At 46.6% G+C, this 25,364-nt stretch overlaps 1 protein-coding gene across 2 annotated transcripts in view; it reads left to right on the forward strand.

Moving 5' to 3' along the window:
* The window catches only part of RALBP1 (ralA binding protein 1), a 276,554-nt gene that overhangs the window by 234,971 nt on the left and 16,219 nt on the right, over window positions 1-25,364 (forward strand). For both annotated transcript variants that reach the window (XM_078688137.1, XM_078688138.1), the window contains exons 8-9: window positions 4,651-4,772; window positions 10,908-11,031. In XM_078688137.1, coding sequence (XP_078544263.1) covers window positions 4,651-4,772; window positions 10,908-11,031 — 246 coding nt within the window. The remainder of the gene's footprint in view (window positions 1-4,650; window positions 4,773-10,907; window positions 11,032-25,364) is intronic.

A 25,364-nucleotide genomic window follows, 5' to 3' on the forward strand; every position in this document is an offset into this window, starting at 1 on the left:
TACATAAAAGTGAAAACTAATAAATAAATAAAAAAAGCCTACCTGTACCACGTCTGATCTTATTCTGCAATGCCCCATATCTTTGGGTCCCTGTACTTATTAACTGCACCCAGCTGTGGGAAACCTCCATGGCAGGGACAACGTGTTGCAGGGCAGACACGGGCAATGTAGCCACTGTCCTGTGGCTGCACCGCGGGGTAACAGTGTAGGGGCAGGAAGACAGGCAGTTGGTAGTGCTGTGCCATAGCAGTGTAGTTCTCTGTGTATGCGGAGCATGGGGGTTGCTATTGGCTGACAAGAAGTGGTGAGGAGGTGCCGGTTCGGTATGCCTGCTTGCTGATCTTGGGCAGGCGACAGGTAAAACCAGTTTGAGCTATCAACATTTCAAATAATAATGCCTTTTGTTTTCGTTTATTTAAAAAAACCTAAATAAAAGGCATTGTTATTTACAATGCCAATGGCTGAAACTCTTGTAACTGCGAGAACTATTACATTGCAAATACATCACTATTCAACATTACAATAGTAAGACCTTTATAAAAAAGAAATTAACAAGAAATTCACGTTAACAGCCAAAGTTGACAGGCACTTAAGGCTGCAACACACAATCTAAAAAGATGCAAACTTAACCATTTAATTAAGTACTACATTAATTCCCACAACAGCAACACACACATTTCACACACACACAAGAACACATCAAATATCCTTTGTTGTCAGGAACCAAATCACAACCTTTGTTCAGTGACACAAATCTCCCCCCCTACATCCCAACTAATTTGGTGCTGTTCTTCTTTTCCTACCTTAGGAAGGAATGTGTTCCTGGCCTTACTAAAGAGGGAGGGCGCTGCCTTTCTCGTCCGATCCTGGACATACATTTATTCCTGTCCCCGCCGGAAGTATATTTCGGAAAGAGGGCAGTTTGTAAATACCGGCTAAGAAAGTTTGTGGACGTGCCTAAGCTCAAATGGTATCTAAGGTCTGCAATGGCTACTAATACCTTCTTGAAGGTCATTCATACACCCGAAAATCTTTGTGGGAACAAAATATTTAGGATGGAAAAATATAACAGTTGTGTATTCGTAAAGTAGTTTTTCTCTCCTAAAAAAATTCCATATGTGTACTTACACCTAGTTCACATGCACAAATAGCTCAGAGATGTGCAAAAATACTGTGGCTCTTCAGTGTACAGGTTGTAAGCCCAGGGACGCCATACAGCACGTTTCAAACACACACTTCTCCATGTCACCTCTTGTTCTTATATTTACCCAGAATGTCACCACAGATACCCCAGTAATGGGCTGATTCTCTTCCAAGGATACAAGATGGACAGTCTGGGATGCTAGGCCAAGATCGATGAGACAGACATGCTGGGGAACCCCCAGCCGATCTGTCCAATGCATCAGCCCGGATGTTTAAAAATGCTGTCTCTGTCCCTTGGCCTAACACTCTGTTAGCATAGACAAAGTTTATGCAGCCACAAGTGTTTACAATCTTCATGTACACCTTCCACTATCTTTCACTGGCTTCCTTCATTTTGCTTACGTGAACCAATAAAATGACGGAAATCCTTGAAAGCAGGTTTATATTCAGTGCAACGTCGTCATAGTAATGCAACAGATCAACTAACAAGACGTGCGCGCGTACTCATAAAAACAAAACCTATCGTGGGGGCGGGACTTCCGTCTTGTGCGCGAAGCCCGTGCCCACGGAGTGCCTGGCCCGAGGAGCAGTGGTGACGCGGGGCTCCCATGCCCGAGGGAGAGCCCCGCGGAGGCTGCAGAAGTCCGGCGTGGCGGTAAGAGGGCCTTAGTTGTAGGGGGGGGCGGCAGGGGGGTGTCGGTGCGCTCGTGTGTGTATGTGTGCGCGTGTGTGTGTGTATGTGTGCGAGGGCGGGGGGGTGTCTCTGTATGTGTGCGTGCGTGTATGTGCGCTCGTGTGTGTGTGTCTGTGTGTGCGCATGCGTAAACAGGGGGAGGTGTGCCTGTGTATGTTTGCGCTTCACAGGAGATGGCCACAGCGAGCGCGTTCGCGCGCGGCCCGCTCCAATCCCATGCGCGTGGCCAGCTCTTGTCTCCTGGGAAGCTAAGCCGCTGACAATAGGTCTCTGGCGAGACCGCGCTTTCGCGCGGTAAACGCCACAAGACCTAAAAAAGGGCTTCATCCATGTTTTGCAGCAGTAATAGTATCCAACGTTATGTCTTCATATTGAGGCTGGAGGACTTATTTACATCTCATACTGAGATGAACAAGCTTCAATCAGTTCTTCCCGAGCTTTGTTTTTAGTATTCTTCCTTACCTAAATACGCTGTTTATAATTGATTTGTAGAGAGATTTCGGCCAAATTATTGGGAGTTTATCCAAGAGCAAAATGTAAACCCAAGCGTTATTGCAGGCAAAAATGGGATGACCCCTTATATCTATATGATCCATGGTATCAATACATCCTGGCACCTTTTACATATTCATGTGAATGATTGTATAAATGCCTGTTTATACTTTGCTTTTCTGGTTCTCTTTTGTTCTGCATCCACTGTGTGTGATTTACCTTTTGAATAATTGAATTATATTTGATATCCTTGCATCTATACACATACCTGTGTGGCACATTGAGGAAAATTCATTTTTCTTCATGTACATAAGCTGTGGTGATTTTGTGAATTAATTAATCCAAAGTGACCACTGTTTTGCTTGACTTATTCACATTACAGCATTTCTTTTCTAACCATTCTTGAGTGGAAATTTTGTTTGTTTTCACTCAAGAGACATAAAAACTAAAGTTAAGTTGCATTCTAGATAAGTGAAGACTAACAGCATGGCTGTCCCGGTGCTACCACCCAGACAAATATCCGTACTAATCAGAGCAGTCTTAACAATCTTTTTAGTGAAAATAAATAGGATGTATTTTCTCTCATTTCAAAGATGTATCTTTACGGATGGGGACTTCTCTCCTAGAAAGATAATATCCTGTATGAGTTGTATTGAGTGGAAAATGTAAACCTAGGCAGGGGGTAGTGATCACTCCAACTACTAGAACTGGTTTCAAAACCTTCTACACACTGCAAGAGGTCTGCTGTGATCACGATCTAATAATACTGGAGACATCATTGACTGTTACAGTAGCTTTTATTGAAATATCGGAAAAATAAGTACTAGCCTTAATCAAATTAAACAAATCAATTATTTGAGGCAGAGCACAAGAAGTCTGCTGTGAACACGATCTAATAATACTGGAGACATCATTGACTGTTACAGTAGCTTTTATTGAAATATCTGAAAAATAAGCACTAGCCCTAATCAAATTAAACAAATCAATTATTTGAAGCAGAGCACTTCTCACTGTTTCTAACCTATTTTTGCTATCACCTCATCTGAATCCGTCCTCATAGTTCTCATTCTTGCATCAAAGTCCACTGCAAGGAATATTTTATATACATAATAGTTAGTCTTATAAATAAGTTTTCAACCTTTTTTTGATGCTTCTAAGAAAACACTGTTATGTGGTAGGATTGTATGTATATGTGTGTATATATATATATATATATATATATATATATATATATATATATATATATATATCTCCAAACCACACTCCCTTACTTTTTGAGGAAAGTAGAGCACACACGGGTTTCCAGGTAAGCTGCCCTTTATTGTAGACCATCGGCATGGCGCGTTTCGTTAATTCAAACTTCCTCAGATGCAGCAAAATTTGCAATCCGTTCTCCAGCCCACCTTTTGTAGCAAAATGCCCCTCTACGATTGGCTGAGGCATCACTGACACACTCGCATAGGGAATGGCCCAAACTCAGGAATCTAAGTTTGTGCGGAGCAGACACCTTAACGTAAGTACTGACCCCAGTGTGCGGTGTCTGCTCCTTCCCCCAGGGCGTGCCTTGATCTTTTTGAGGACGTTGAGCAGCTCTCCTGGTCCCTCACCCCACCGCTAGAAATCCCCATTTCAGCCTGCAAGCACTGCTTAAGTTAGCGGTAACTTTCAATGAAGTTGCAGTTCATTAGATAACGGCCAGGCACAGTTTCAGGTATGTGGTGGTTTTGGCGGTTCCAAAAAGTTTTTAGAAGTCCAGAGTTGCCACAAAGGCCACCAAAACACTTCGGGTGGGTACTCCTTTAAGGTGCTCGTGGCCTCAGCACAGCATTCAAACCACACTCCCTTACTATTTGAAGAAAGTAGAGCACACACAGGTTTCCAGGTAAGCTGCCCTTTATTGTAGACCGTCGGCATGACACGTTTCATTAATTCAAACTTCCTCAAATGATGGTCTGCGCAACCTATGATGGGAAATGCTGGAGATTTCTGTCAAATTCCCTTTAAACTCTGCTCTGCTGTTACTAAACTTCTTACCTGAGCACAAGTTGATATTGATATAGTCAGGTCTGCCTTTGTTCTGACAGCATTGTTTGTCATTTTTACGGGCCGTATTCTTTCTGTTTTTAAGCATTTGTCTGAAAGGCAATGTGGTCAAAGTGCCATGTCTGATTATGACCATAATCTAGCACATCTAATTTAGCAGATCTGGCATTTCTGTTTTCTGTCTGCCACACCCAGTCAAATTCATGTTTCCATTTAGTAACAAGATTGCAGTTTATAATCCTGTTGCCTTATTTCTTTTTCTCAATTGGTAATTGTAGGAGAATGAGATTTTAACGGAACAGGAAGAATTGGTGAATATGGAGCAATTTCTCAGAAGACAGATTGCCACAGAAAAGGAGGAGATTGATCGTCTTCGAGCAGAAATTGCAGAAATTCAAAGGTAGAAGTCATACTGTGGATGTTGAATATATTTTATCCAAGTGTCTTGATTTGTGCATCATGTGCTTAATTTTACAAATGTATGGTAAATAATTGAATAGTGCAAAACAGTACATAATCAAAGAAATTCTCTGGATGTTAAATCAAAGCTCATGTTGCTTTTCTAACAAGCTATTTGCTGACATAAGGGCAAATGATAATTTTACTATTATAAATTAATAAATTAGGAAAAGGGGGGGGGAGCTAGCTCGCAACCAAGATGGCTGCTTGAGCCGAGAGCTCCCCCGTCTCACCATCTATCCCTAAATAATCCTGCGTGTCTACCTGCATCACAGGACCCCTGGTCGCGTCCCCTGCGGCACTGGACTTTGGCGGACCTCGGGGTGGGGGGGGTTTGGGGGAGCGAGTCTGACCCCTGAGCTTCACTGCTAGCCTGGTTGCGGGCGCTGGGGCCTGGTGGCGCGTACGTGGACTGCGGCCTGGGTGGAGGTGGGCCACGGCCTGAGACGCGGCCGCGATTGACTGAGGCAACCGGAGGGCGTCCCAGCAGTTGGAGGGCCTCAGAGCGACTTTCTCCCCGCGCCACCCGACGAAGTACACGCCGCTGCAGAGGTGTGATTGCGGCGGCAACTTCTGAAGCCAACACAACAACTGGAACAAAAGCCCGTTCAGGCGCCGAATCGAGTAACACTGGGGTGGTAGACGCCTCCTGCGCTGGGTAGCGAGGTACGTGAACCCGAGGCCCGGAGTGAACCATCGGGCGTGGAGACTTGGACAGCGACCCCTACCAGGGATCGAAGGCGTCCTGTATTCCCCCGCCCGACAGCCACGCATGGCACCGGTGAGCCTGGGCGCGAGAGCGGTGGTGGGAGGCGGCGCTGCGCGGCCTGGGAACCTGGAAGGGGCGCCTCGGCCCCGACCGTGATCTGCGCGGGCCCCCCACGCCTACGGAATCCCTAGAACTTCCGCAGTGACTACGAGAGGCGGCGCTGGGGGCATACGAGCGCCGTGAGGGCCCCGGACAGAGGCGAGGAGTGAGGACCGGGCTGTGGCCCATTGGCCCTATATCGGAATCTTGAGCAGTGCTGGGCGCCTGGCGTGGCGATATCACACGAGGAGCGCGAAGATACAGCTCCGGTGGCCATATTGAGGGTTGGGGCGAGGCGAAAGAGTGTTTGCCGCACATAGTCACGGAGGCGGCTGGGGTGTACCCCACGGGACCTTGGTACTCTGCTACGGCCCCTGGGTCAGTTTGAAGCCCTGAGAGTGGCTGATTGTCTCCCCCCCTCCCTACGTGTAAGGGAGTATGCATTCTACAATTGGGGTGCAGGGGCACTGAGAGGGGCGAAGGTGCGGCGACAGCACGCCCACTTACTGCCCCGGCGAGACTGGAGGGTGGCAGCAGTATTCCAAGGAGCTACGCGGTGGCCTTGCTGGCCGAAGCCTCGGAATAGAAGAACATTAGACCACGGCCAGGACGATCTGGGGTATCTTGGGTCCGAGTTGATGCCAACGACGCCAGCGCACGGCGCTACTTCTGATTTTTGAGGCCGCGAAGCGGGGTCCCGGAACACAACAAACCGAGAGCCCCTTCCTACATCGGACTGTGGTTGGCCACAGGGTCCTGTCAAGATGGGGCACACAGATAGGACACAAACCAAGTTGTCCTTTGAGCCTAAAGTAACCAAGCCTGGCGATTCTACATTGGGGAAGGACCGGGGGTAGCTGGAGCCGACGGAAGACCTCCCTCAGCAAGATATCCGCAGATTATTTCTAGCTATGGAAAAGGGCCTGCATGGGGGGATAGCATCGTTAGGCACCAAAATTGATGCGCTATCCTACCGCATGGCTGAGAGACTCAACAAACAAGCGGAGCGCATTGATATGTCTGAGCGCAGACTCACCGAGGTGGAAGAGGCGCAGACCTCCTTGGACACTAAAAACAAACCGCTGAGCAGAGCGATGCAGATTCTCCAGGACAGGACGGAGGATTTGGAGGCCCGCTCTTGGGCAATCTCCTAAAGAACCTCCTTGGCGACACCGCCTTCTCTGCAATGTTTGTAGTTGAAAGGGCACATCGTTCTCTGGGCCCGAGACCAAAGCCGGGGGCACCACCGAGGCCTATCATTGCTAAGCTACTCAACTATAGGGACCGTGATGTGGCATTACGACTGGCGAGGGAAAAACAACCACTTCCATACGAGGGATCGACCCTCTCACTGTTCCCGGACTTCACTGCGAGGGTGCAGGAGGCACGGCGCCTGTTTATACCGATGAAACGTCAGCTCCGTGAGATGGGCGCAGACTATGCGATGTTGTATCCTGCAAAGTTGAGAATAAACAGACAGGGGAAATCCATGATTTTTACAGACCCAAAGGCCCTCCAGAGAGCCCTCAAGGACTGGCGCAAAGGAATTCGATCATCCCTGAACAGAGCGGATGAAGCTGCGGGAGGCTCAATGGACGATCAGGACTGAATGTGACTCTAGCAGATAAGAACCATTATTTATATTGTATTGTGCAGGGGGGTGTGGGTAGGGAGGGGACACGGGTACTGGGTAAGTCAACGGTCATGATGCTCCTTTGCTTCCTTGGAGGGTTTATGTGCTTTGGACAGTTGACTACGGGAGGGATGCGCAGTTTGGTGCTAGGTGCGCTGCATGAGCATGGGGGTGCCCTAGCGTGCGAATCATGGCACTAAGATCTACGTTATTTTTTACAAGTTGGGGGATTACCCGCCTTATTTAATTTCAGCCAACCGCTGTTGTTTTAAATCACTGTTGATCAGAGGTCATTTTAGCGGACTATGTTGATTACTGGAGTATGCTATGAGTGCATGATTCCTGCTGCCCAACCTGGAGTGCTCCATGATTGTGCTTAAGGTAACACGCATGACGACTTTTTATTGAGACGGGGAGGGGGGGGCTATAGGATTAGGCCCAACAGAAAGCTTGCTTATTGTCGCCTACCTTCGCCTTCGTGTGAATCCCACTGAGTTTGGACAAAGGTTTTGTTTGTCTTCTGAAGGTTTGGGGAGAGGTTGGGTGACTGGTGTGGTTTTGATGGGGAGAGGGGTTGATCGCGGCCTAGTTGGGGATGGGCAGGTGTGGGGGGGTGGGGGGCGGTGTTGTAGGGATCCGCTGGGGCGGCGAGGGGAATGTTTGCAGTTGGAGGGTGTTTATTGCAAGCTACCACACATGACCAAAGCAAGATACGATGTTGGGATGTTCGTTCAGACATTTTTACTGAAAAACGTACACAGACCACTACAGGTAGGCTGACTGCTCCTAGAGACAATGTGGACTCTTTGACTCTACCAACTTGGAATATTCGGGGTCTTAATGACCATAGAAAGGTCCGGAAGGTTCTGCAATACTTTGCGAGACATGACGTTGATGTTGCATCCATGTTAATTGGAAGAAGTCCCTAATGTTCCCGCTTACGCCAGTTACGCGACCCTTTGATCCGGAATACCCTATCCAATGGACTACAGACGCGGTACGGTACCTGGGGATCCGGCTACACACGGACTCGGAGGTAGTCCTACGGGAGAACTATGGAGTGGCTGTCTCTAAGCTAAAGGAGGATGTCGATAAATGGATTGCCCTGCCACTTTCGCTGCTGGGGCGGATCTCACTTATGAAAATGATCGTACTGCCACGTTTTTTGTTCTTATTCAGCAATATACTAATGATGTTATCGAGTCACTTTTTCCAACAACTGCAATCGTTAATGGTCCGGCTAGCATGGGCGGGGAAACAGCCTAGAGTGGCATGGAAAATACTGGGGCGCCCGTACGCGGCGGGAGGACTGAATGCACCTGACCTGGAGCTTTCTTATCATGCAGCACAAAGCGCACACGCTTATCATTGGGTCCATGGCCCAGTGGATATTCCACACATACATATTGAATCGATTGTGGCGGGCTCGACACCCCTGCCTGCGTTGCTGGCTAGACCTCGAGACCGAAGAACTGGTCTTCTCGATTCCCTGAACGCAGTTACTCACGCGTGGCACCACATGATGGACACAGAAGCGTGCAGTCTACTCTACTCCCCAAAGGTGCCCATAGCTTGGTGCTCTTGGCTGCCCCGTGCATGGATAAGGGAGTCATAGAAGCGCTGAGTGCGCTACAAATACACACCATGGGCGATTTGTTTACAGAGGGTAGGGCCCAGCTGGAGTGAGATCGACACTGTCGATAATCCCCATTCACTGTTATCGCGCTTTCAGTTCTACAGAGTGAGACACGTTCTCGGGGACCTTTTAGGAGAAGACTTGGAAGAGCCCACGGTAGTAGCAGCTTTCGATTATGTTGTCAATGCTAAGACCCCATCTAAATTGATAACCAACTTGTACAGAATAGCCCTCTCTGAGAGGATGGCGGAATACGCCAAGCCGAGACTAGCATGGCAAGCTGACTTGCGAATCGACCTAGGGGAAGAGACATGGCAGTACTGCTGCACGAGTACGAGAAGAGTATCCCTGAATGGCCGCCATAGACTGCTGCACTTTAAATACCTAAACATGACATACTATACCCCTGAAAGATTACATAGATATGGACTGAGGGACAACCCTAATTGCGAGAGATGTGGGGACCAACTCGCTGATCTTTTATGTAGCCTGGTCTTGCCCGGACATACTAACATTTTGGCACTCAGTATACAAAGAAGTGAACGAGATTACGCAGCTGACACTGACACCTGACCCATTGTTGGCCATACTGGGCTATTCCAAACCCTTACGCCAGGCGCACAGAAGACTGGTCGATTTGGCCTTCCTTCTTGCTAGACGATGTGTTGCCCTCAGGTGGATGCGGGGCCCAGCTCCTACACTAGCACAGTGGACCAGGGAAATGATCTATTGTAGTACGCAGACGGAGCTCTATAGCGACTTACTACCCCCTCGAAATAGGCCCAAAAACTTTTGGACACTGTTCCAAGATAGACGACATGCACGCGATGCTGCGGATGATGAGGACGCACATAGTCAGACGAATAGAGCAGTCCTGACTGGGGATGTAGACGCCAGCGCACGCATTGACCAACACTGACGCGCTATGGGCGGGAAGGAAGATTAGACTTTGGTGGAATGGCCAGTAGGGGCCCACCCCGGACAGCAGGGAGGTTGTCAGCTAGCTCGTGGCGGATGGGCGCCCTGTTGAGCGATATTGTGGTCCTGAACTTTTGTTATGTATAAGTGATGTCTTTTTCCAATGAATTCCTTACATCGTTTTTATATATCTACTACTGATATTTAATACCAATGATTGTGATGGTTGTTTATTTTGAAAATGCCAATAAAATAGATTTAAAAATATAAATTAGGAAAGTAGCTGTGCCTAGACCCAGGCATAAATTCTGTTGCACCCAAAAATAAAGTGCCCGCTCATGTTTTCATTAAAAGCTCTTACCAATAAGAATGGTCTAAATGCTTTTAACAATTAGAATGGTCACAAAGCAACATATCTTCATGTTAGCCACGGAAGATCCAGGGGGTCTATGGTATCAATTTGTTTACCCATCATATTGCATTTAGTAGGTCTGATGTGGGTTTTCATTACAATTAAGAAGAATTAATAAAGTACCTCAGAGATGCCCAACTTCCAATTAGCCATTATGCTTGAAATCAGGGTCACTGTTGAGACAGTTTGTTGCTGATGGGCTTAAGCAGCGCCTATTTAAATTGCATCCCTTGCTCATAGTTACATTTGAGCAAGTGGAATTCTGTGGAACAGTTTATCTTTGCTAATGCAGAACTACACTTTGCATGTTTTTGAAATTCTTTAGTTTTCCCTAAACTCTGTGGCATGCAATGTGACATTAAGTTTGGTCCTTTACATACTGGTGGACATCATCAGCCTAAAAACAATTGAGTTGTCAGAAATAATAACATTTTTAGAATTTTTATTGCAAAAGTAAAGTGCATATTTCAAATTGTTAAGAATGTCTTTATTTAATTAATATATAAAGTGTATAAGAGCCTGACAGATTTGTTAAAATGCATGTAACATGGACCTCCATTATTTACTCTAAAATGAAGAACATAAACTATTGAAATCTTTCTTTTTTCTTTTAAATTCAAAATGAATTCGTTTGCTGTGCCACTAAATACCATACACATTTTTTTTTAGTCGCCAGCAACATGGCCGTAGTGAAACAGAAGAGTATTCTTCCGAGAGTGAGAGTGAAAGTGAAGATGAGGAGGAACTGCAGATAATTTTGGAGGATTTACAAAGACAGAATGAAGATTTAGAGGTGAGTTTTAAAATGAACATTAGTTTTAATGAAAAATGTACTTAAAATTCTGAATTTAAAGACTATAGTGTATATATATATATAAAGACTTTTCATTTTCATTGTATCTTGGACAAAATTGCTTTAAGGGGAAACAAAATATTTAATTTACTTTGTCTTTTATCCTTGGTTTTGTTTAAAGTGATTTAAAAAAAATCTGTCTCTAATGGCACTACCACATTTACAAGCAGGGTTTCTGGATGATTTTGCTTAGTTCAATGTAAGGATTTTTGGGGAAAAGTCTAGTCCTACTTCAAGGCTAACTTTTATCACACATTTTCATCTAATTCAAGGTCTTATAATGCCAAACCGAACTGAAATATATGTGAAACTTTCAAAAACAAGGGCAGGAAAAACCATCCCTAAGCTCAAGCTGCCTGGTTTCCCGCAATCAAATAATAGCTAAAAAAAGCTTGGACAAGCATTGCCTAAGGCCATTTCATTTTGCTCTTGTATCCAGATTTCTTTTTGCCTTGTATCAACAATATTTTACATAGAATTCAATGTCCTCCAGGCTGTCCTCTCTATGTAGGAACAACAAAACGAGAAAAAGGAAGCGCCGGCTCCTCTGCTTCTCTACTTTTTAGCCCTGGGTGGGCCAGGTCCCGGGGGCATGTGGGAATTAAAAGGAGGAGGGGCACATTGGGGTCCTTAATTATGCCCCTGGGACCACCACCTCCATAGGCTTATGAAGTTATAGGGGAGAAGGTGCTAAGATCCCCCCCCCTCCTCCCCAGGGACCGCCATTGCCCTGGGGCAAAATTCACGTATTCAAGAGGGAGTCTGCAAAGACCCTTGGCCTCATGGTGGTTGATTGATTGTTTTTAAGAAGGAAGGGCCATGCTAGCCCCCCACCTCCTGGGCCGTTCGCGGCCCCTGGGTGGACCACCACCTCCCTGGGGCATGCCCGTGAATGTAGGGGACCGTGTGGGCCCCCTCCTGGAGCCAATGGCACTGGGGGCATCCACCCCCCGGGGCGGGCTCCTACTATGTCCCAGGGTGCCCACCCCTGAACATAGCTATTTGCTTTTGCTTGGTGGGAGCTTTGACAGTTACCGCCAAGCTACAACAAACACTCCACTTCCAGCAAGCGAGAGCAGAGAAATGCTGTCAAGCGGGCAGAGAAACAGACAAACAGGTTGCTTTCACACACAGGGACCAGCATGTTCGGCAGCTCCCTGAGTGTGAAATCAATGCCGGCTCCTGCAAGAGCCATGGAGCCGGCAGGGACCGCGGAGGCCTTCAGGCTCACCCGCGGTCCCATTGCACACTGGGTGCCCTGGGGCACTCCGTAAAACATGGCCATGCATCGGGCAGTGGGGTCCCCGGAGCCGAAATCAGCACTTGGAGGGGGCGCGTGCCCCCTCACTCCATTTGTTAATGGCCGCGCCCCAAGGGGATGGGTTCCCTTGGGCTGAAATCAGCCCGGGAGGGATACCAAGTGGCCCTCCCTCACCTAATAAAATAAAATGACGGGCAATGGGGTCACTAGGGCAGAAATCGGGGAGGGGGTATAGCGGCCCACCTCCGCCATTTGATAATGTCTCTGGGATGGGGTCCCTGGGGCTGAGAATGGCCCAGAAAGGGGTGCCACGCAGCCCCCTCCACTATTAAAAATAAAAAAGTTAAAAGGCTGGGCCCTTGGGAATGGGGTCGCCGGGGCCGAAATTGGCTTTGGGAGATAGCCCCTCTCCCTCCTTTGTATATGGCTGGGCCCCAGTGGATAGGGTTCCAGGGGCCGAAATCGGCCCGGGGAGTGGGCTGGGTTGCGCGGCCCTCCTCCTCCATTTGGTGACATGCTCACAGACGCTCTCAGAAACTTACGCAGTCACTCACAGATCCACTCTAGCACTCACTCACAGACCCACTTGGATGCTCACGCACCCTCTCTCAGACTCACTCAGACACTCGTGCACTCAGTCACACACTGACTCTCAAAGGTTACAGTAAGGAAATAAAAAACCTTGTGAATTCACTTTTAAAGCCAAAGGTTACATGGACGTTCTAGTTAGTAAATAGAATTTACAAATATGTAGGAATTCACTGAAAAAAACAAAGGTTCCAGGGATGTTGTAGTTAGGAAATAGAAATAATAAAACCTTGAAAATTCACTGAAAAAACAAAATTTACAGGTGTGTTATAGTTAGGCTCAGATTTCACTTGCACACAACCAGAGAAATTCAGCCGTAATAGTTACCTGAGCTAACTAGAACTTGTGCCCCCTATGGAAACTGGAAGCACTATAATAGTTTATGGCCATTGAGATAGTGAGCAGAAAGGAATGCTGAATGGGGACACAATCCTCTGTTTATTTCTGTGACTTACAAATGGTGATTCGAGGAGTTTATTCCAAAGTGCAAATGTACCAGACACTCCTTAATTCTGTCATGCTAATATGGTTTTGATGACGAGAATGACTACAGTTTAGAACATTAATAAATATGAGAGCCAGGTAGATTTGAGATCGTTACCCTCTGACACCTATTCACGCCTTCACGCGCCGTGTCCTCCTACAATCCTGCATAGGGGATGAACCCACTGACACCTATCCCCTCCTTCACGCGCCGCGACTCTCCCTTATTCTAACCTCAAGGACCCTATGCAAGCATGGCCCTCGGCGCGCTGCTCCTCCTCCCAGAGTGCCCAACTTCCCCCAGAGTGTCCAGCCTCCCCAGGTGACTCTCCCTGATCAAGGCAACTCCCGCACTATAACAGAAGTACGGCCCCTCACTTGGTGGAGGCGACTTCCAACTCTATGCCTAGGTATAATTCTCAACTTGGAAAGGGGGACTAGCAAAGCAGTGGTGTAACATAAGCGTAGGTGTACCCATGTGATGTTTGTGAACTATTGGAAAACGAAAACTGAGAAACCACATTGGAGAAAACCAATCTTAAGAAATGACAATTTTAAGGAAATACAAAAATTCGAAAATTAAAAGCAACATTTTAAAGAAAAGATACTTTTAAGGAAAAACCCAAAATTACACTGTTGGGTTTGGGGGTGCTGATGTGTTTTAAGGGGTATGGGATGGGTGGGGTTTAGGCACAGAAAGGGGTTTTAGGCTTTCGGAATGGGTAGAGTTTAGTTAGTGGGTGAATTTGTTTAGGGATGGTGGATTTGTGGGACAGAAAGGGCTTTTAGGCTTCAGGGATGAATGTAGTTTAGGTGTGGAGAGGAATTTTAGAGGGCAGGGATTGATGGTGTTTAGGGGTTGTGAGGGGTCAGCAATGGATGGTGTTAACAGATGATGGTGGATCAGCAAATTAAAAGCATCTGAAGTAATTGTTTGGCAATGTAAAGTATAACGAAAAGATATGCATATAATGTCCTGTGAAGTAAAGTATTGAAATCAATTTTTCTGACAAATTAAGCATTCAAAAGCCAATTTCGACCAAAAAGACATTCTATGAATTGGTTTCTCCCCAAAAAAAAATGCTTTTCATTCAGAAAATTTCCATTGAACTGTTTAGATTAAATGGTTTCTTGGTAATAATAATCCTTGAAATAGTTTTTCTGTAAAATCACATGCAAGCACACACGAGTAGATGATCAGTTCATTTAAATTTACTTTTGTGAATTGTGTCAATTGAGTGCTGCATAGGTGAGGGTGTGAGAGAGGGGTAGCGGTAGGTGTTTAAAAGAGAGGCGAGATAGACAAAGGGAAATAGAGTAGAAACAGCAATAGGTGTGTAGGTGCAAAGAGATAAAGGGGGTGAGGAGAAGTAAGAGATATGAGACAAAGTTATGAGAGTTCTACAATGATAGGTGACAGGTTTTCAAACTGAATGATAGTTAGAGAACTGAGGTAGAAAGTATGGTCAGGAAATGTATTTATTGACTAGGTGGAGAGAATTGAGATAAAACAAGTTACAGATGAGAATTAATTAGAGAAAGATGAGTTAGAGATAAGTGGCAGATGTGCATAGTAGACATGGAGGTTGGAGTTCATTAGAGGGAGGTAGACAAATAGGTAAAGACGGGTTAGCATGGTTGGTACAGAGATAATGGGTTAAGAACTAGATGATGTAGAGAAGAAGTTGATATAAAAGTAGAGAGGGGTGAGATAGGGTAAGACAGAGGTAGCGATAGCTGGAGTGAGGTTGAGGAAGTGGAGGGATTGAGTCTTCTTACTCTTTCAATCAGTTTATCAGGGGGCATATTAAAAGGTGGGACCGCAAATAGTTGTCTACTTTACACATGTATAAAAATGTCTCTGGGATTAGAAACTGAAGACAGAACTGGAACTGGGTAATACTTGCACAAACTAAGAAAGGCAACACATATACATTACAATAAACATTGGGAAGTATATAGCTAAGTACTAAGCAGAAGAACTGTTCACTCCTACCTTAAGAAAGCTACTTAATTAATGATTTTCTGGTGAATATTTTATCTACGTATAGATTCCTAACCTCATGAATCTCTGCCAAGTGCCGGACGTGTTCCAGAGGTTTTGCAACAACTCTTGTACCTACAGGTAGCACAGTGGGTTTAAGTTGGCACCGTCATCTCCCTAGGTGTGACACCAAGGGCCAGATATGCAGTAAAACAAGATTTCTCATCTTTTTTCACATCAAGCCTGACCGACCTAAAGGAATGCCTGAACATATTATAACTGGCACTGTAACCATTTAGAGTCGAGATGCTGGCAGGTCTGTGAGGAATTTGCATGTAGAGTATCCGCCAGAAAGATTGCTACTGAAGGTAAAACTTTTTTCTAATGGGATACTTCTGCCTTCTCATTACAGGAATCAATGCTAGAGCAGTAACTCATAGAGTAGGTGTGAGGAGAAAGCAATATGGCCAACGGACCCAGGCAACTGACAGACAAGACACGTGTCTCAAAAGATACGCCAAGATAGATTGATAGTGACCCAAACACCAGCAGAACCGAAGGTAGTCAAAAGCCTTACTAAAGAGATATACCGAACACACACCTCAGGACAACAGGAAGCAATCACGAAACATATTTTAATTCAAAATTTAATAAAAGGCTTAGGCATTAATTCTAAATTCCGCAGGTTAAAGTGGTTGCAAACAATAAATGCTTAACACCAGTAAACCAATGACCTTGAAAGCCATCCAAAGCGAGGGAATCAGAATGCCCCAGACCCTAACTATTCTTAATTCAAAGAACCAAGGCCCAAGAAGTCAGCCGCACTCAACACCACTTCCATGCACAATTGGTAATAAGGTTCCTTGATATGTTAACAGAACGCAGCAGCCAATTGTCACATAAAACATCCCAAAAATTCAAGTAGAAAAGGAAACAAACAGCTGCCTCAAGGAAATCAAGAACATAACACATACCGATAGCAAGGAAAGCAAAGGTCACAATGGAAAACCATGCACTGATGAGGAAAAGGATACCATTTACCAGATCTCAACCATACAGCAGAGAATGAAGGTACAACACAAGCACAATCGAAAGGCAGAGCCAGACAACTCTGCACAACCCACTAGTATCAGACCCATAATAACAACTCTGCATGTCACAGCCTGCATAAATATGTAATATAAGATGCACCATAACTAAAAACCACAACACAACAGCAGAGATGGCTAACTACAGAAAACCACAACAGATGTTCAGTTAAGCATACCCAATGTAAAGAACTAGGAGACAGCAAGGCCGCCCAAGAATAGCAGAAACCGCCATCCACAAGAGAGAAGTAGAACTTAAAGACATCCAAAAACATTTCTTTTCTTTTTGCATTTGTCTCCCCAAGTGGGATGGGTATGCCCAGACGTGGGTTCTGTGCTTGCCATGCCACCAGAGTCAAGCTGTCCTGGCTGAGGTGGGGTGATTCCGCGAAACTGGTTCTAGGATGCTTATTTCCGGTCCAGGGAGGACCTGACCTGGCAGTTTGGGCTGGACTGTACTGATGCAGAGCAGGGTCAAGCCTGATGTGCATGTGGCTGGATCAAAACTGGAATGGCTTGGTGAGCAAAATAACAATAGATTTAGTGCCATATCTCTGTACTGAGGTGGAGTGTTTGACATTGTTCTGCATTCTGTCCATAATTTTGTTCTTTTAGAGTTTTGACTATGGCCAAACAATTTCATCATCTGTTTCGGTCCCTCCGAGGGTACACTATAAGATTGGTGTACTGCAGTACCAGGCACCCTTCCCCCACTGCAGTCCTTTCGTGGCTGGGTATGGGGTTCTGGCAGGCAAAGCTCAGATCAACAAAGGCATAGATCTTCCCAATCCCCCTCCCCTTACCCTATGGCATCTGTGTGTGTGTTGACGGGGGTATGGTTGTCGGTCACTTCTGACAGGTTGGTCATCCAGATCGGCCATGCTCTTCCATTCCTTTCTAGCCGGCCGCAACTTCCTCCCACTTCAGAGCATCTCTCAGAGTAGCTCCTATCCATCATAGTGCAAGCAGTGTGGTCCCTAATGTCCAAATGGGCCATCAAGAGTGTTCAGGAGAAAGGTTGTTACTCCCGCTATTTCTTTATAATAATGAAAGATGGAAGTCTTTAACCCATTTTAAATATTTGCATTTGAGGTGAGCTTGCCACAGTCAGTCACAGACCACCTCCAGACGACAGCAACATTTTTGGCATGCATCTGGTTCTCAAGGAGCTGAAGTCACACTTGACTTCTTTAGAGAGACTTCCTTATATAGCAGTTGTCTTGGACACAGCGCAGCTCCGGGCCTTTCCTTCTTTGCTGCGAGTCCATGACTTTTCGGGCTGTGATCCTTATGTTTTCTGGATCTTAGTGAGTGCAGTTCTAAGGCTTCTTGAGCTATTGGCCTCATGCATCTTGCTGGTCTACTTCACTAGTTGGCAAATTCGGGCTCAGCAGTAGGTTCTGACTGCTCATTGGGGCCAGCACCGTGGAAAACTGTCAGATGTCATCCAGGTTTAGGAGGAGACTGTACGAGATCTGCAGTAGTACCTGCTTGACTGCAACCTCACCAGCGGTAGATGCCCTCTCTCGTCCCCACCCAGAGCGGACGCTGACTGACGCGTCACTGCTGGGCTGGAGAGGTCAAAGGTGGAGATCAGACCCCTCTGGTCTCTGGTGGAAACCCAACTCCATATCAATCTGTTGGAGTGGAGGGTCACGGCTTGGCGTTTAAGTCCTTCCTACTGTCCATCAAGGGGAGGCTGGTACAGGATTTTACAGAAAACACCACCAATGTGGTACTGCAACAAGCACCTGGATCCTGTGCCTGGAGGCCCTGCGCGTTTGGAGGTTCTTTAAATGTTAGGACATCTCCATGGTTGTGAAGCACCTGGTGGGATCATTGAACACCAGGGCAGATGAGCGAAGTCAGCGGTACCAGCAGATAGCAAATGGTAGCTGCACCCCAAGGTAGCTTAGGGTGTCTTCCGACAATGGTTAGTACAGTTGCTAAATCTTTTTAGCTACTGCAGAAAACGCAGTATCCAAACTTTTGTTCATTGGACTTCCTGCGAAGGGGGCCACTGGGTGGAACATTGGACTCTTGTATGACTTCCTGCCTCTGGAATCTGGAACAACCAGGTCCAAGCCATCCTAGTCGCCCCAAATTAGGCCAGGAGGGTGTGGATCTCAGAACTTCTGTGCATATCTGTTTGCCTTCTAATTGGGCTACCATTTTTCGAGGATCTTCTGTCGCAGCAGCAAGGCAGAGTTCTTCACCGGTACCTGTGCAATACACACCTCAATGCGTGAAAATTGCATGGTGGACTTTGACTGTTTAATATGACAACGTTTCCTATTGTCCTTCCGCAAAGTCGATCTACACTGGTTGCTGCCACAAATTTGTGACCTGATGTTACTGAAGTGATTTTATTATTTCAAAAACAAAATTCTTGCACCGTCGCTCTTTCAAGTATTGTTTCTTTAATTGTAAATTCTTAATTTTTAGCTGCCCAAATCATAAATGATGTAAGGCTTAACATTAATACTAATATTCTTATTTGTTAAAAGAAAATATTTCTAAAATTAAAGAAGTTTATTTCAAATTCTCAGTTAGACCTACTCTTTTGTTAAACTTCTCGAAATCTTCTACGGTTGCTTCTTTTTTGTTTACATCCATGGCAATGATTTACACTTAGCAGCAAGTGCACAGAGGATTAAGATTTGTAGAGAGCAACTAAAAATGATATTTTTAGTTGCTCCCACTTGTAGTAATCTAAATTTAGAATGAATAGCAGAAATATGTTTGATGCATGTGTTGCTTTAGCTACACATGCTCTGCATACTCCTTCCATCTTAGTTTTGGGTTTATCTCAGATGTTTACAAATTGTTTTTAGTCGAAGTAGTCTTTCGATTCACGAGGTATAGTGAATTCTCCTATAGCTCATAAGGCATCGACTCCATGTTAGATTGTCTTTTTTCCGCCATCTGGTTCAAACGTGTACTAACAGGGCTCTGTCTTTGGCGCTTTTAACGCTTTCCTTCAGGCCACTACCATACCCCCACCTCCAGCTATGCATCAGTGCCTCTCAGTGCAATGGTCACAAGTGGAAGATGAGGTTCGAGATCTACTTATGCTAATGGCCAGCGTCCACCGCTGTCTGCAGTGGTGGGACAGCGTCAACCTGCTGTGTGTCAGGCCTTTCCTACACGCTGTTCCACAAGCACCATTACCACGTATGTCTGCAAAGCTGGATGGGGAGCTCACCTCAACCACAACTCTGTACAGGTGGTGTGGAATCCACGTCTGCAGAGCCACCACATCCGTTACCTGGAACATCTGGCCCTCAAAAGCCTTTCTATTACTTATTTATTTATTCAAAGTTTTATATAGCGTGAACAAGATCTTTGCAGATATCAGAGCGCTTTACAGAAACAAAGGGTAAGGGCAACAAGAAGGTGATTAAACAAGCTATAGGAAGCAATATAATAGTCGGTAGTAAGTGAGTAACAAAGTAGGATAGCAATCATGTAAAAAATATAATACCAATAAACAATCAGGTAACCAATAATACAAAAGCTGTGCAATGTCTTAGATCCAGCAACAATAGAGTTCAGGTGAACTTAGCCATAAGGATGGCTTTTACCTCTTTCTTAAAAAATGCAGTGGAGGAGATAAGCATGGTTTCAGGAGGGAGTGCATTCCAGATCCTGGTTGCCATTCCTGAGAAGGAGCGTTTGTATGATTTTTCCTTCCGGAATCTTCGCGGTTTCAGGAGGAGATTTTTTGTGCTTCTATTCCATCTCGAGCCTCCTGATATAGTCAGCTTTTGAGTGAGGTAGTTGGGTGACTTGTGGTGAACGGCCAGGTGTGTCATACAAGCAATTTTCAGCTGTATTCTGGCTTCAAAAGGCAGCCAGTTCAGGGATTTTAAGTCAGGGGATATATGCGAATGTTTTCTTGAGCCAGTGATAAGTCTCGCGGCAGAGTTCAAGGGGGCTCTTAGGGGTGCGGTTGTTGATAGGGGAGTCCGCTGAGAGCCACAATTCCGTAGTCTATGCGAGGGATGACTAGGGCTTGTACAGCAGTTTGGAAGTCCTTAGCTGGGAGGAAGGGTTTAAGTTTCCTCAGAGTGTTGATTTGGAAATTAGCTCCTTTAGTTGCTTTGCTAATGTGCTGCTGCATGTTGAGATTGGCGTCAAGTGTGATGCCTAAGGATCTCGCGGAGTCCACGATGGTGGGTTGGACATTGAGTGCAGTTAGGTGATTGAGCCAGGTTTGGGTGGTGGCGATTTTCGCGGGAGGTGAGATCAGAAGGAACTCAGTTTTTAGAGCATTTAGTTTGAGGTGATTGTCGGCCAACCATGATTGGGTGTTTCTTAGTGTGGAGTTCAGAAGTTTGATGTCTTCCGGGGATTGTAGCTTGAGGTAAAGTTGAGTGTCATCGGCGTAAATATGGAAGTGTACATTCGATGCTTGAAGCAAGGTGGTGAGTGGTTCCATGACGAGGTTGGACAATGTGGGGGATGGGGAAGATCCTTGTGGGACGCCTAAAGTTACAGGCACAGATGAGGACAACACGTTGTTGATCTTGAAATTCTGAGACCGGTTATGTAGGAAGGAAGTGAACCATTTGAGAACAGTCCCGGATAAACCCATTCTGGTGTTTAACAACTCCAGTAGATTCTCATGTTTGACAGTGTCAAATGCTGAGGAGAGATCAAGAAGGATGAGGAGGCAGGAATCGTTGCGATCAAGGATTTGGAGGGCATCATCGATTATGTGCGTCATAGCCGTCTCCGTACTGTGTTTTGCTCGGAAGCCTGATTGATGAGGGTTGAGGAGGTCAAACTGATCAATGTGTTTTGTCAGTTGGAGTTGTACGCATTTTTCCAGCAGTTTGGCCAAGGTGGAGATATTGGTGATAGGGCGGTAATTGTTAAGGTCGGCCGGGTCAGCTGTAGGTTTCTTGAGTATAGGAGTGACTTGCCCTACCTTGAGGGAGTCTGGGATGAGTCCTTGTTGAAGGGAACGTTAATGATTTTAGTCCAGAGTGGGAGGAGCAGGGGGGTGAAGTCTTTTACAGCATTAGCAGGTAGGGGGTCTGTGAGGTGATTAGAGGGCTTCAAGGTGCTAAGCAGTTTGTGAATTGTTTCTTCAGAGTAGGTGTCGAAGGACGTCCATGACGCGTTGTTTTTAGGTTGAGTGGTGGTCATGTTGATGGGGCTGGAGTATCGGCTTACATCATTGAGGAGGTCACTTCTTACATTGTCGGTCTTTAGCTTAAAGAAAGCAGAGAAGTCTTCACAGTGTGGTGTATCACTTGTTATGCTGTTTGATTGTAAAGGTTGCATCTTGGTTTGAGTTTTGACTAGTTTGAGGCAAAGTAGTCGAGGCAAAGTAGTCCTGTCAGGACAGACAACATGCCTGCCCTATACTGACATCTGGAGCAGGAGGACACTCACTCCCAACTCAGCCAATTTGGTATTCAGCCATTCATCACCACATTCACATTATGACTGAGTACCTCTGGGTGGACAAAGACCTGGTGGGTCCGCCAAGCAGGACGCATTAGCAGCAAGCCCAAAAGTGTAAACTCTACCCACAGGTCCTGTACCAATACTTCGAACACTGGAGCACTCTTGAGAATGACTTTTTCACCACTCCTGGGAACAAAAAATGCTCAAACTTCGCCTCCAGGTATCCACACTCTTAGTCCATGGATCAGTTGGTCAGCGATATTTGCCTATGTTTTTCTGCCTCTTCCACTCCTGCCACTGGTGGTATAGAAAATGTGGCAAACATCACAGGCTCTCATCCTGGGAGCCCGACCTGGGCCAGAGAGCCCTGGTATTCAGCCCTATTAGAGATTTCTGACAGGCTGCCCACAAGGAGCTTCCCAACATGCTGTATCTTCTCACCAGAAAACAAGGTCATATCAGGCAGCCAGATTCTAAACAACCCAATCTAGTGATCTGGCACCTGAGGTCTTAAAATTTGGTTACTTGGTCCTCCCCTAGAAATGCAAAGACGTCCTGCATGAATACCATAGACCTACCACATGATCATGTTATGCTCTAAAGTGGAAACTAATTGTCCACTACTGCAATGCTAACAAGGTAGACAATCTTAACACCTGCTGTCCAAAACATCATCAGCTAACTGCTCCACCTCCAGATGTCAGACCTAGCTTACACTTCTATATGCTTTCACTTTGTGGCTATAGTAGCAAAACAGGAAGCATTCCTCCCTCTTTTGCATCCCTGTAGTTAAGGCGTTCATGGAAGGCCTCAGGAGTAATTTCTCCTAGGGTTCCAGTAGTGCCATTTTGGAACATTAACATTGTACTTGCCTGACTCATTAGTCCCCCATTTGAATCCCTACACTTTTACCCGCTTCAGTACCTTTCCTGGAAAGTAGCCTTCCTCGCAGCTATAGCCATTTTATGCTGCATTAGTAAGCTACAGGCTCTCACTCTGCAGGAACCCTTTCATACAAGTTCATACAGCCAAGGTAGTACTCGGGACAAACAAACTCTACGTTTCTCCCCAAGGTGATTTCCCCATTCCGCCTTAACCAGACCACAGAGCTCCAAGTCTTTTTCCTGCATTCAGCCTCGATTGCAGAGCGAGTGCTGCATTCCTTAGACATAAGTACACTCTAATGTACTTCCTTGACCCTTTCTACTAGGCAGACAAACTGTTCAAAGCCATTGCAAAGGCCCACAAGGGACAACCCAAATCCAGTTGCTAGATGGATAAAAAAATAATTGATTATCAATTTTTATTATCATTTTAAAAAGCAAACAAAGTGACAACACATACATTACAAAGTGATGCAAAATCTGCCTCCAAAAGTCAGTATGAACCACAGTCATGGTAGAAATAGTCAGGCGAGCCACACAAGCTGAAAAGCAGTACATAGATACATTGGAATGCAAGTGGGGTAGATTTAAAGCAATACATTTAGCCATTTGCCCTAGACCTTGCGGAACGTCGCTGGGCAGCCACGTGCCTCTTAAGGTGTTCCTCCTGAGCAGCGCACCAATCTACCCCTCGGCGCCATTTTTGTAAGCTAGGCGGAATGGCCAGAGCCCAGGCCGCCCCAATATCTTGTTTAGCCACAGCGATCGCCGACCCCAGAAATTGCTTATCCGCTCTAGAACCATCCAAGCCATCAAACATGCCCAAGAGGAGATACAGGGCGTCGTGGGGAACCTGCCAACCCAAGGTCTGTGTAAGTTCAAACTCCACCCTTGACCAGAATGGAGCAAGATTAGGGCGCAACCAGACCATATGGTAGAAGTCAGCCGGAGCGCAGCCTCATCGTGTACAATCCAGGGAGGGGCGCAGCCCCGCCCTATGTAGACATGCCAGGGTGAGATAGGCCGTGTGTAAGTAGTAGAGTTGAATGAGGTGGAGTTTAGAGGAGGTCATAGGGGATTTGGGAGCCATAAGGGCGTCTCGCCAGTCCGCCTCCTCCAGGGGACCCAGCCATCCCTCCCAGCTAGCCCGCAGCAGCAGTGGTCGGACCATTGTTCACCTGGGAGCGATGTATCCGGGACACCCTACTCTTCCCAAATTCCCAATCATGACCTGTGCCTCCAGCGGGCTAAACTTGGGAGTGACGTGCCCACTGGGATGTGCGCAGCGAGGGCTTGGCAGAACTGCAAATACTTATAGAATTGGGAGGTGTGGAGGGTGTACCGCTGCTGTAAATCAGGGAACGCCCTGATAGGATCCCCTACCCACACATCCCCCAGGAGGGAAATCCTGATGCGGTCCCACTACGGGAAGCCTGTGAGGGTCCCCACCTGTCGCAACCATGTGCCCTGCCAGAGTGGTGTGTGCTGAGTGAGTTGTTTGTCCCAGCGCATATGTCGCAAGGCAGAGCACCAGGCCACCAGGACCGCCCTAGTGATTGGTGGTATCACCTGTGGTATGGGGGCCCCGTACAAGTATGTTTGGATTTGTGGGAATTCCCAGTCCCCGAGTTCAGTCAGGTCGGCTGGGTCAGACCACCCCCCCAGTGAACCTGTCATATATGACGAGGAGTCTCATGGCTAAATAGGATAGGTGGAGATCCTTCATACCCATGCCTCCATCAAAGTGCGGGATCTTGCATCGGGCCAGGGCAATGCGTGGCCTCCCTTTCCTCCCCCCTCCCCCTTCCCCCCCCCCCCAACACACACAGAAACCTCGTGATCACCCCATCAAATTCTCGGAACCAACTGCTCGGGAAGTGAAAGGTGGTGTTCTGAATGATATATAGGAATCGCAGAGGACCATCATTTTAAAAATTGTCCCTCTCCTGAGGGGATTAAGTGGTAGGGTTTGCCAGCGCTTAAGGTCGTTTTTAGCTTTTGGGACCAGGGGGTAATGTTGAGCGCCCATTCCAGCTCCGGGATCAGAGCCACCAAAATCCCGAGGTATTTGTATGACTGCCTCCTGATGAGGATAATTGATTGCCAGTCAAAGCACGCGCTAAAGAGATGGAGGCGCCCCAGGGTAGATTTAGCCGGGTTGGGTCGCAAGCCTGAAACGTTCTCGAAGCTTTGAGCACCTCCAGGCAGCGAGGACCAGAGCTTTCTGGGTCCGCCAAGAAGAGTAGAACATCGTCCTTTATAAGGCGATTTTGTCCACTTGGTGGGAGTCCCAAGACCACCCCCGGACCTGGGGTCATTTTGAATGAGGCAAGCCAGGGGCTTCATCACCAGCGTGAACAAAAGAAGTGAGAGGGGGCACCCCAGGGCATACCTCTCCGGATTGGGAATGTCTTCGAGATGGCACCATTGGTGAGGGCCCTGGGTTTGGGATTTGAGTACAAGACTTGGACAAGGCTTCAGAAATGGTGGCCAAAACCCATCGCCATGAGGACATTCTCTAGGTACCTCCAGACCACCGTGACGAAGGCCTTCTCGAAGTCTATAAG

This window comes from Lissotriton helveticus, chromosome 4_1, assembly GCF_964261635.1.
Source record: "Lissotriton helveticus chromosome 4_1, aLisHel1.1, whole genome shotgun sequence".
Lineage (NCBI taxonomy): Eukaryota > Metazoa > Chordata > Amphibia > Caudata > Salamandridae > Lissotriton > Lissotriton helveticus.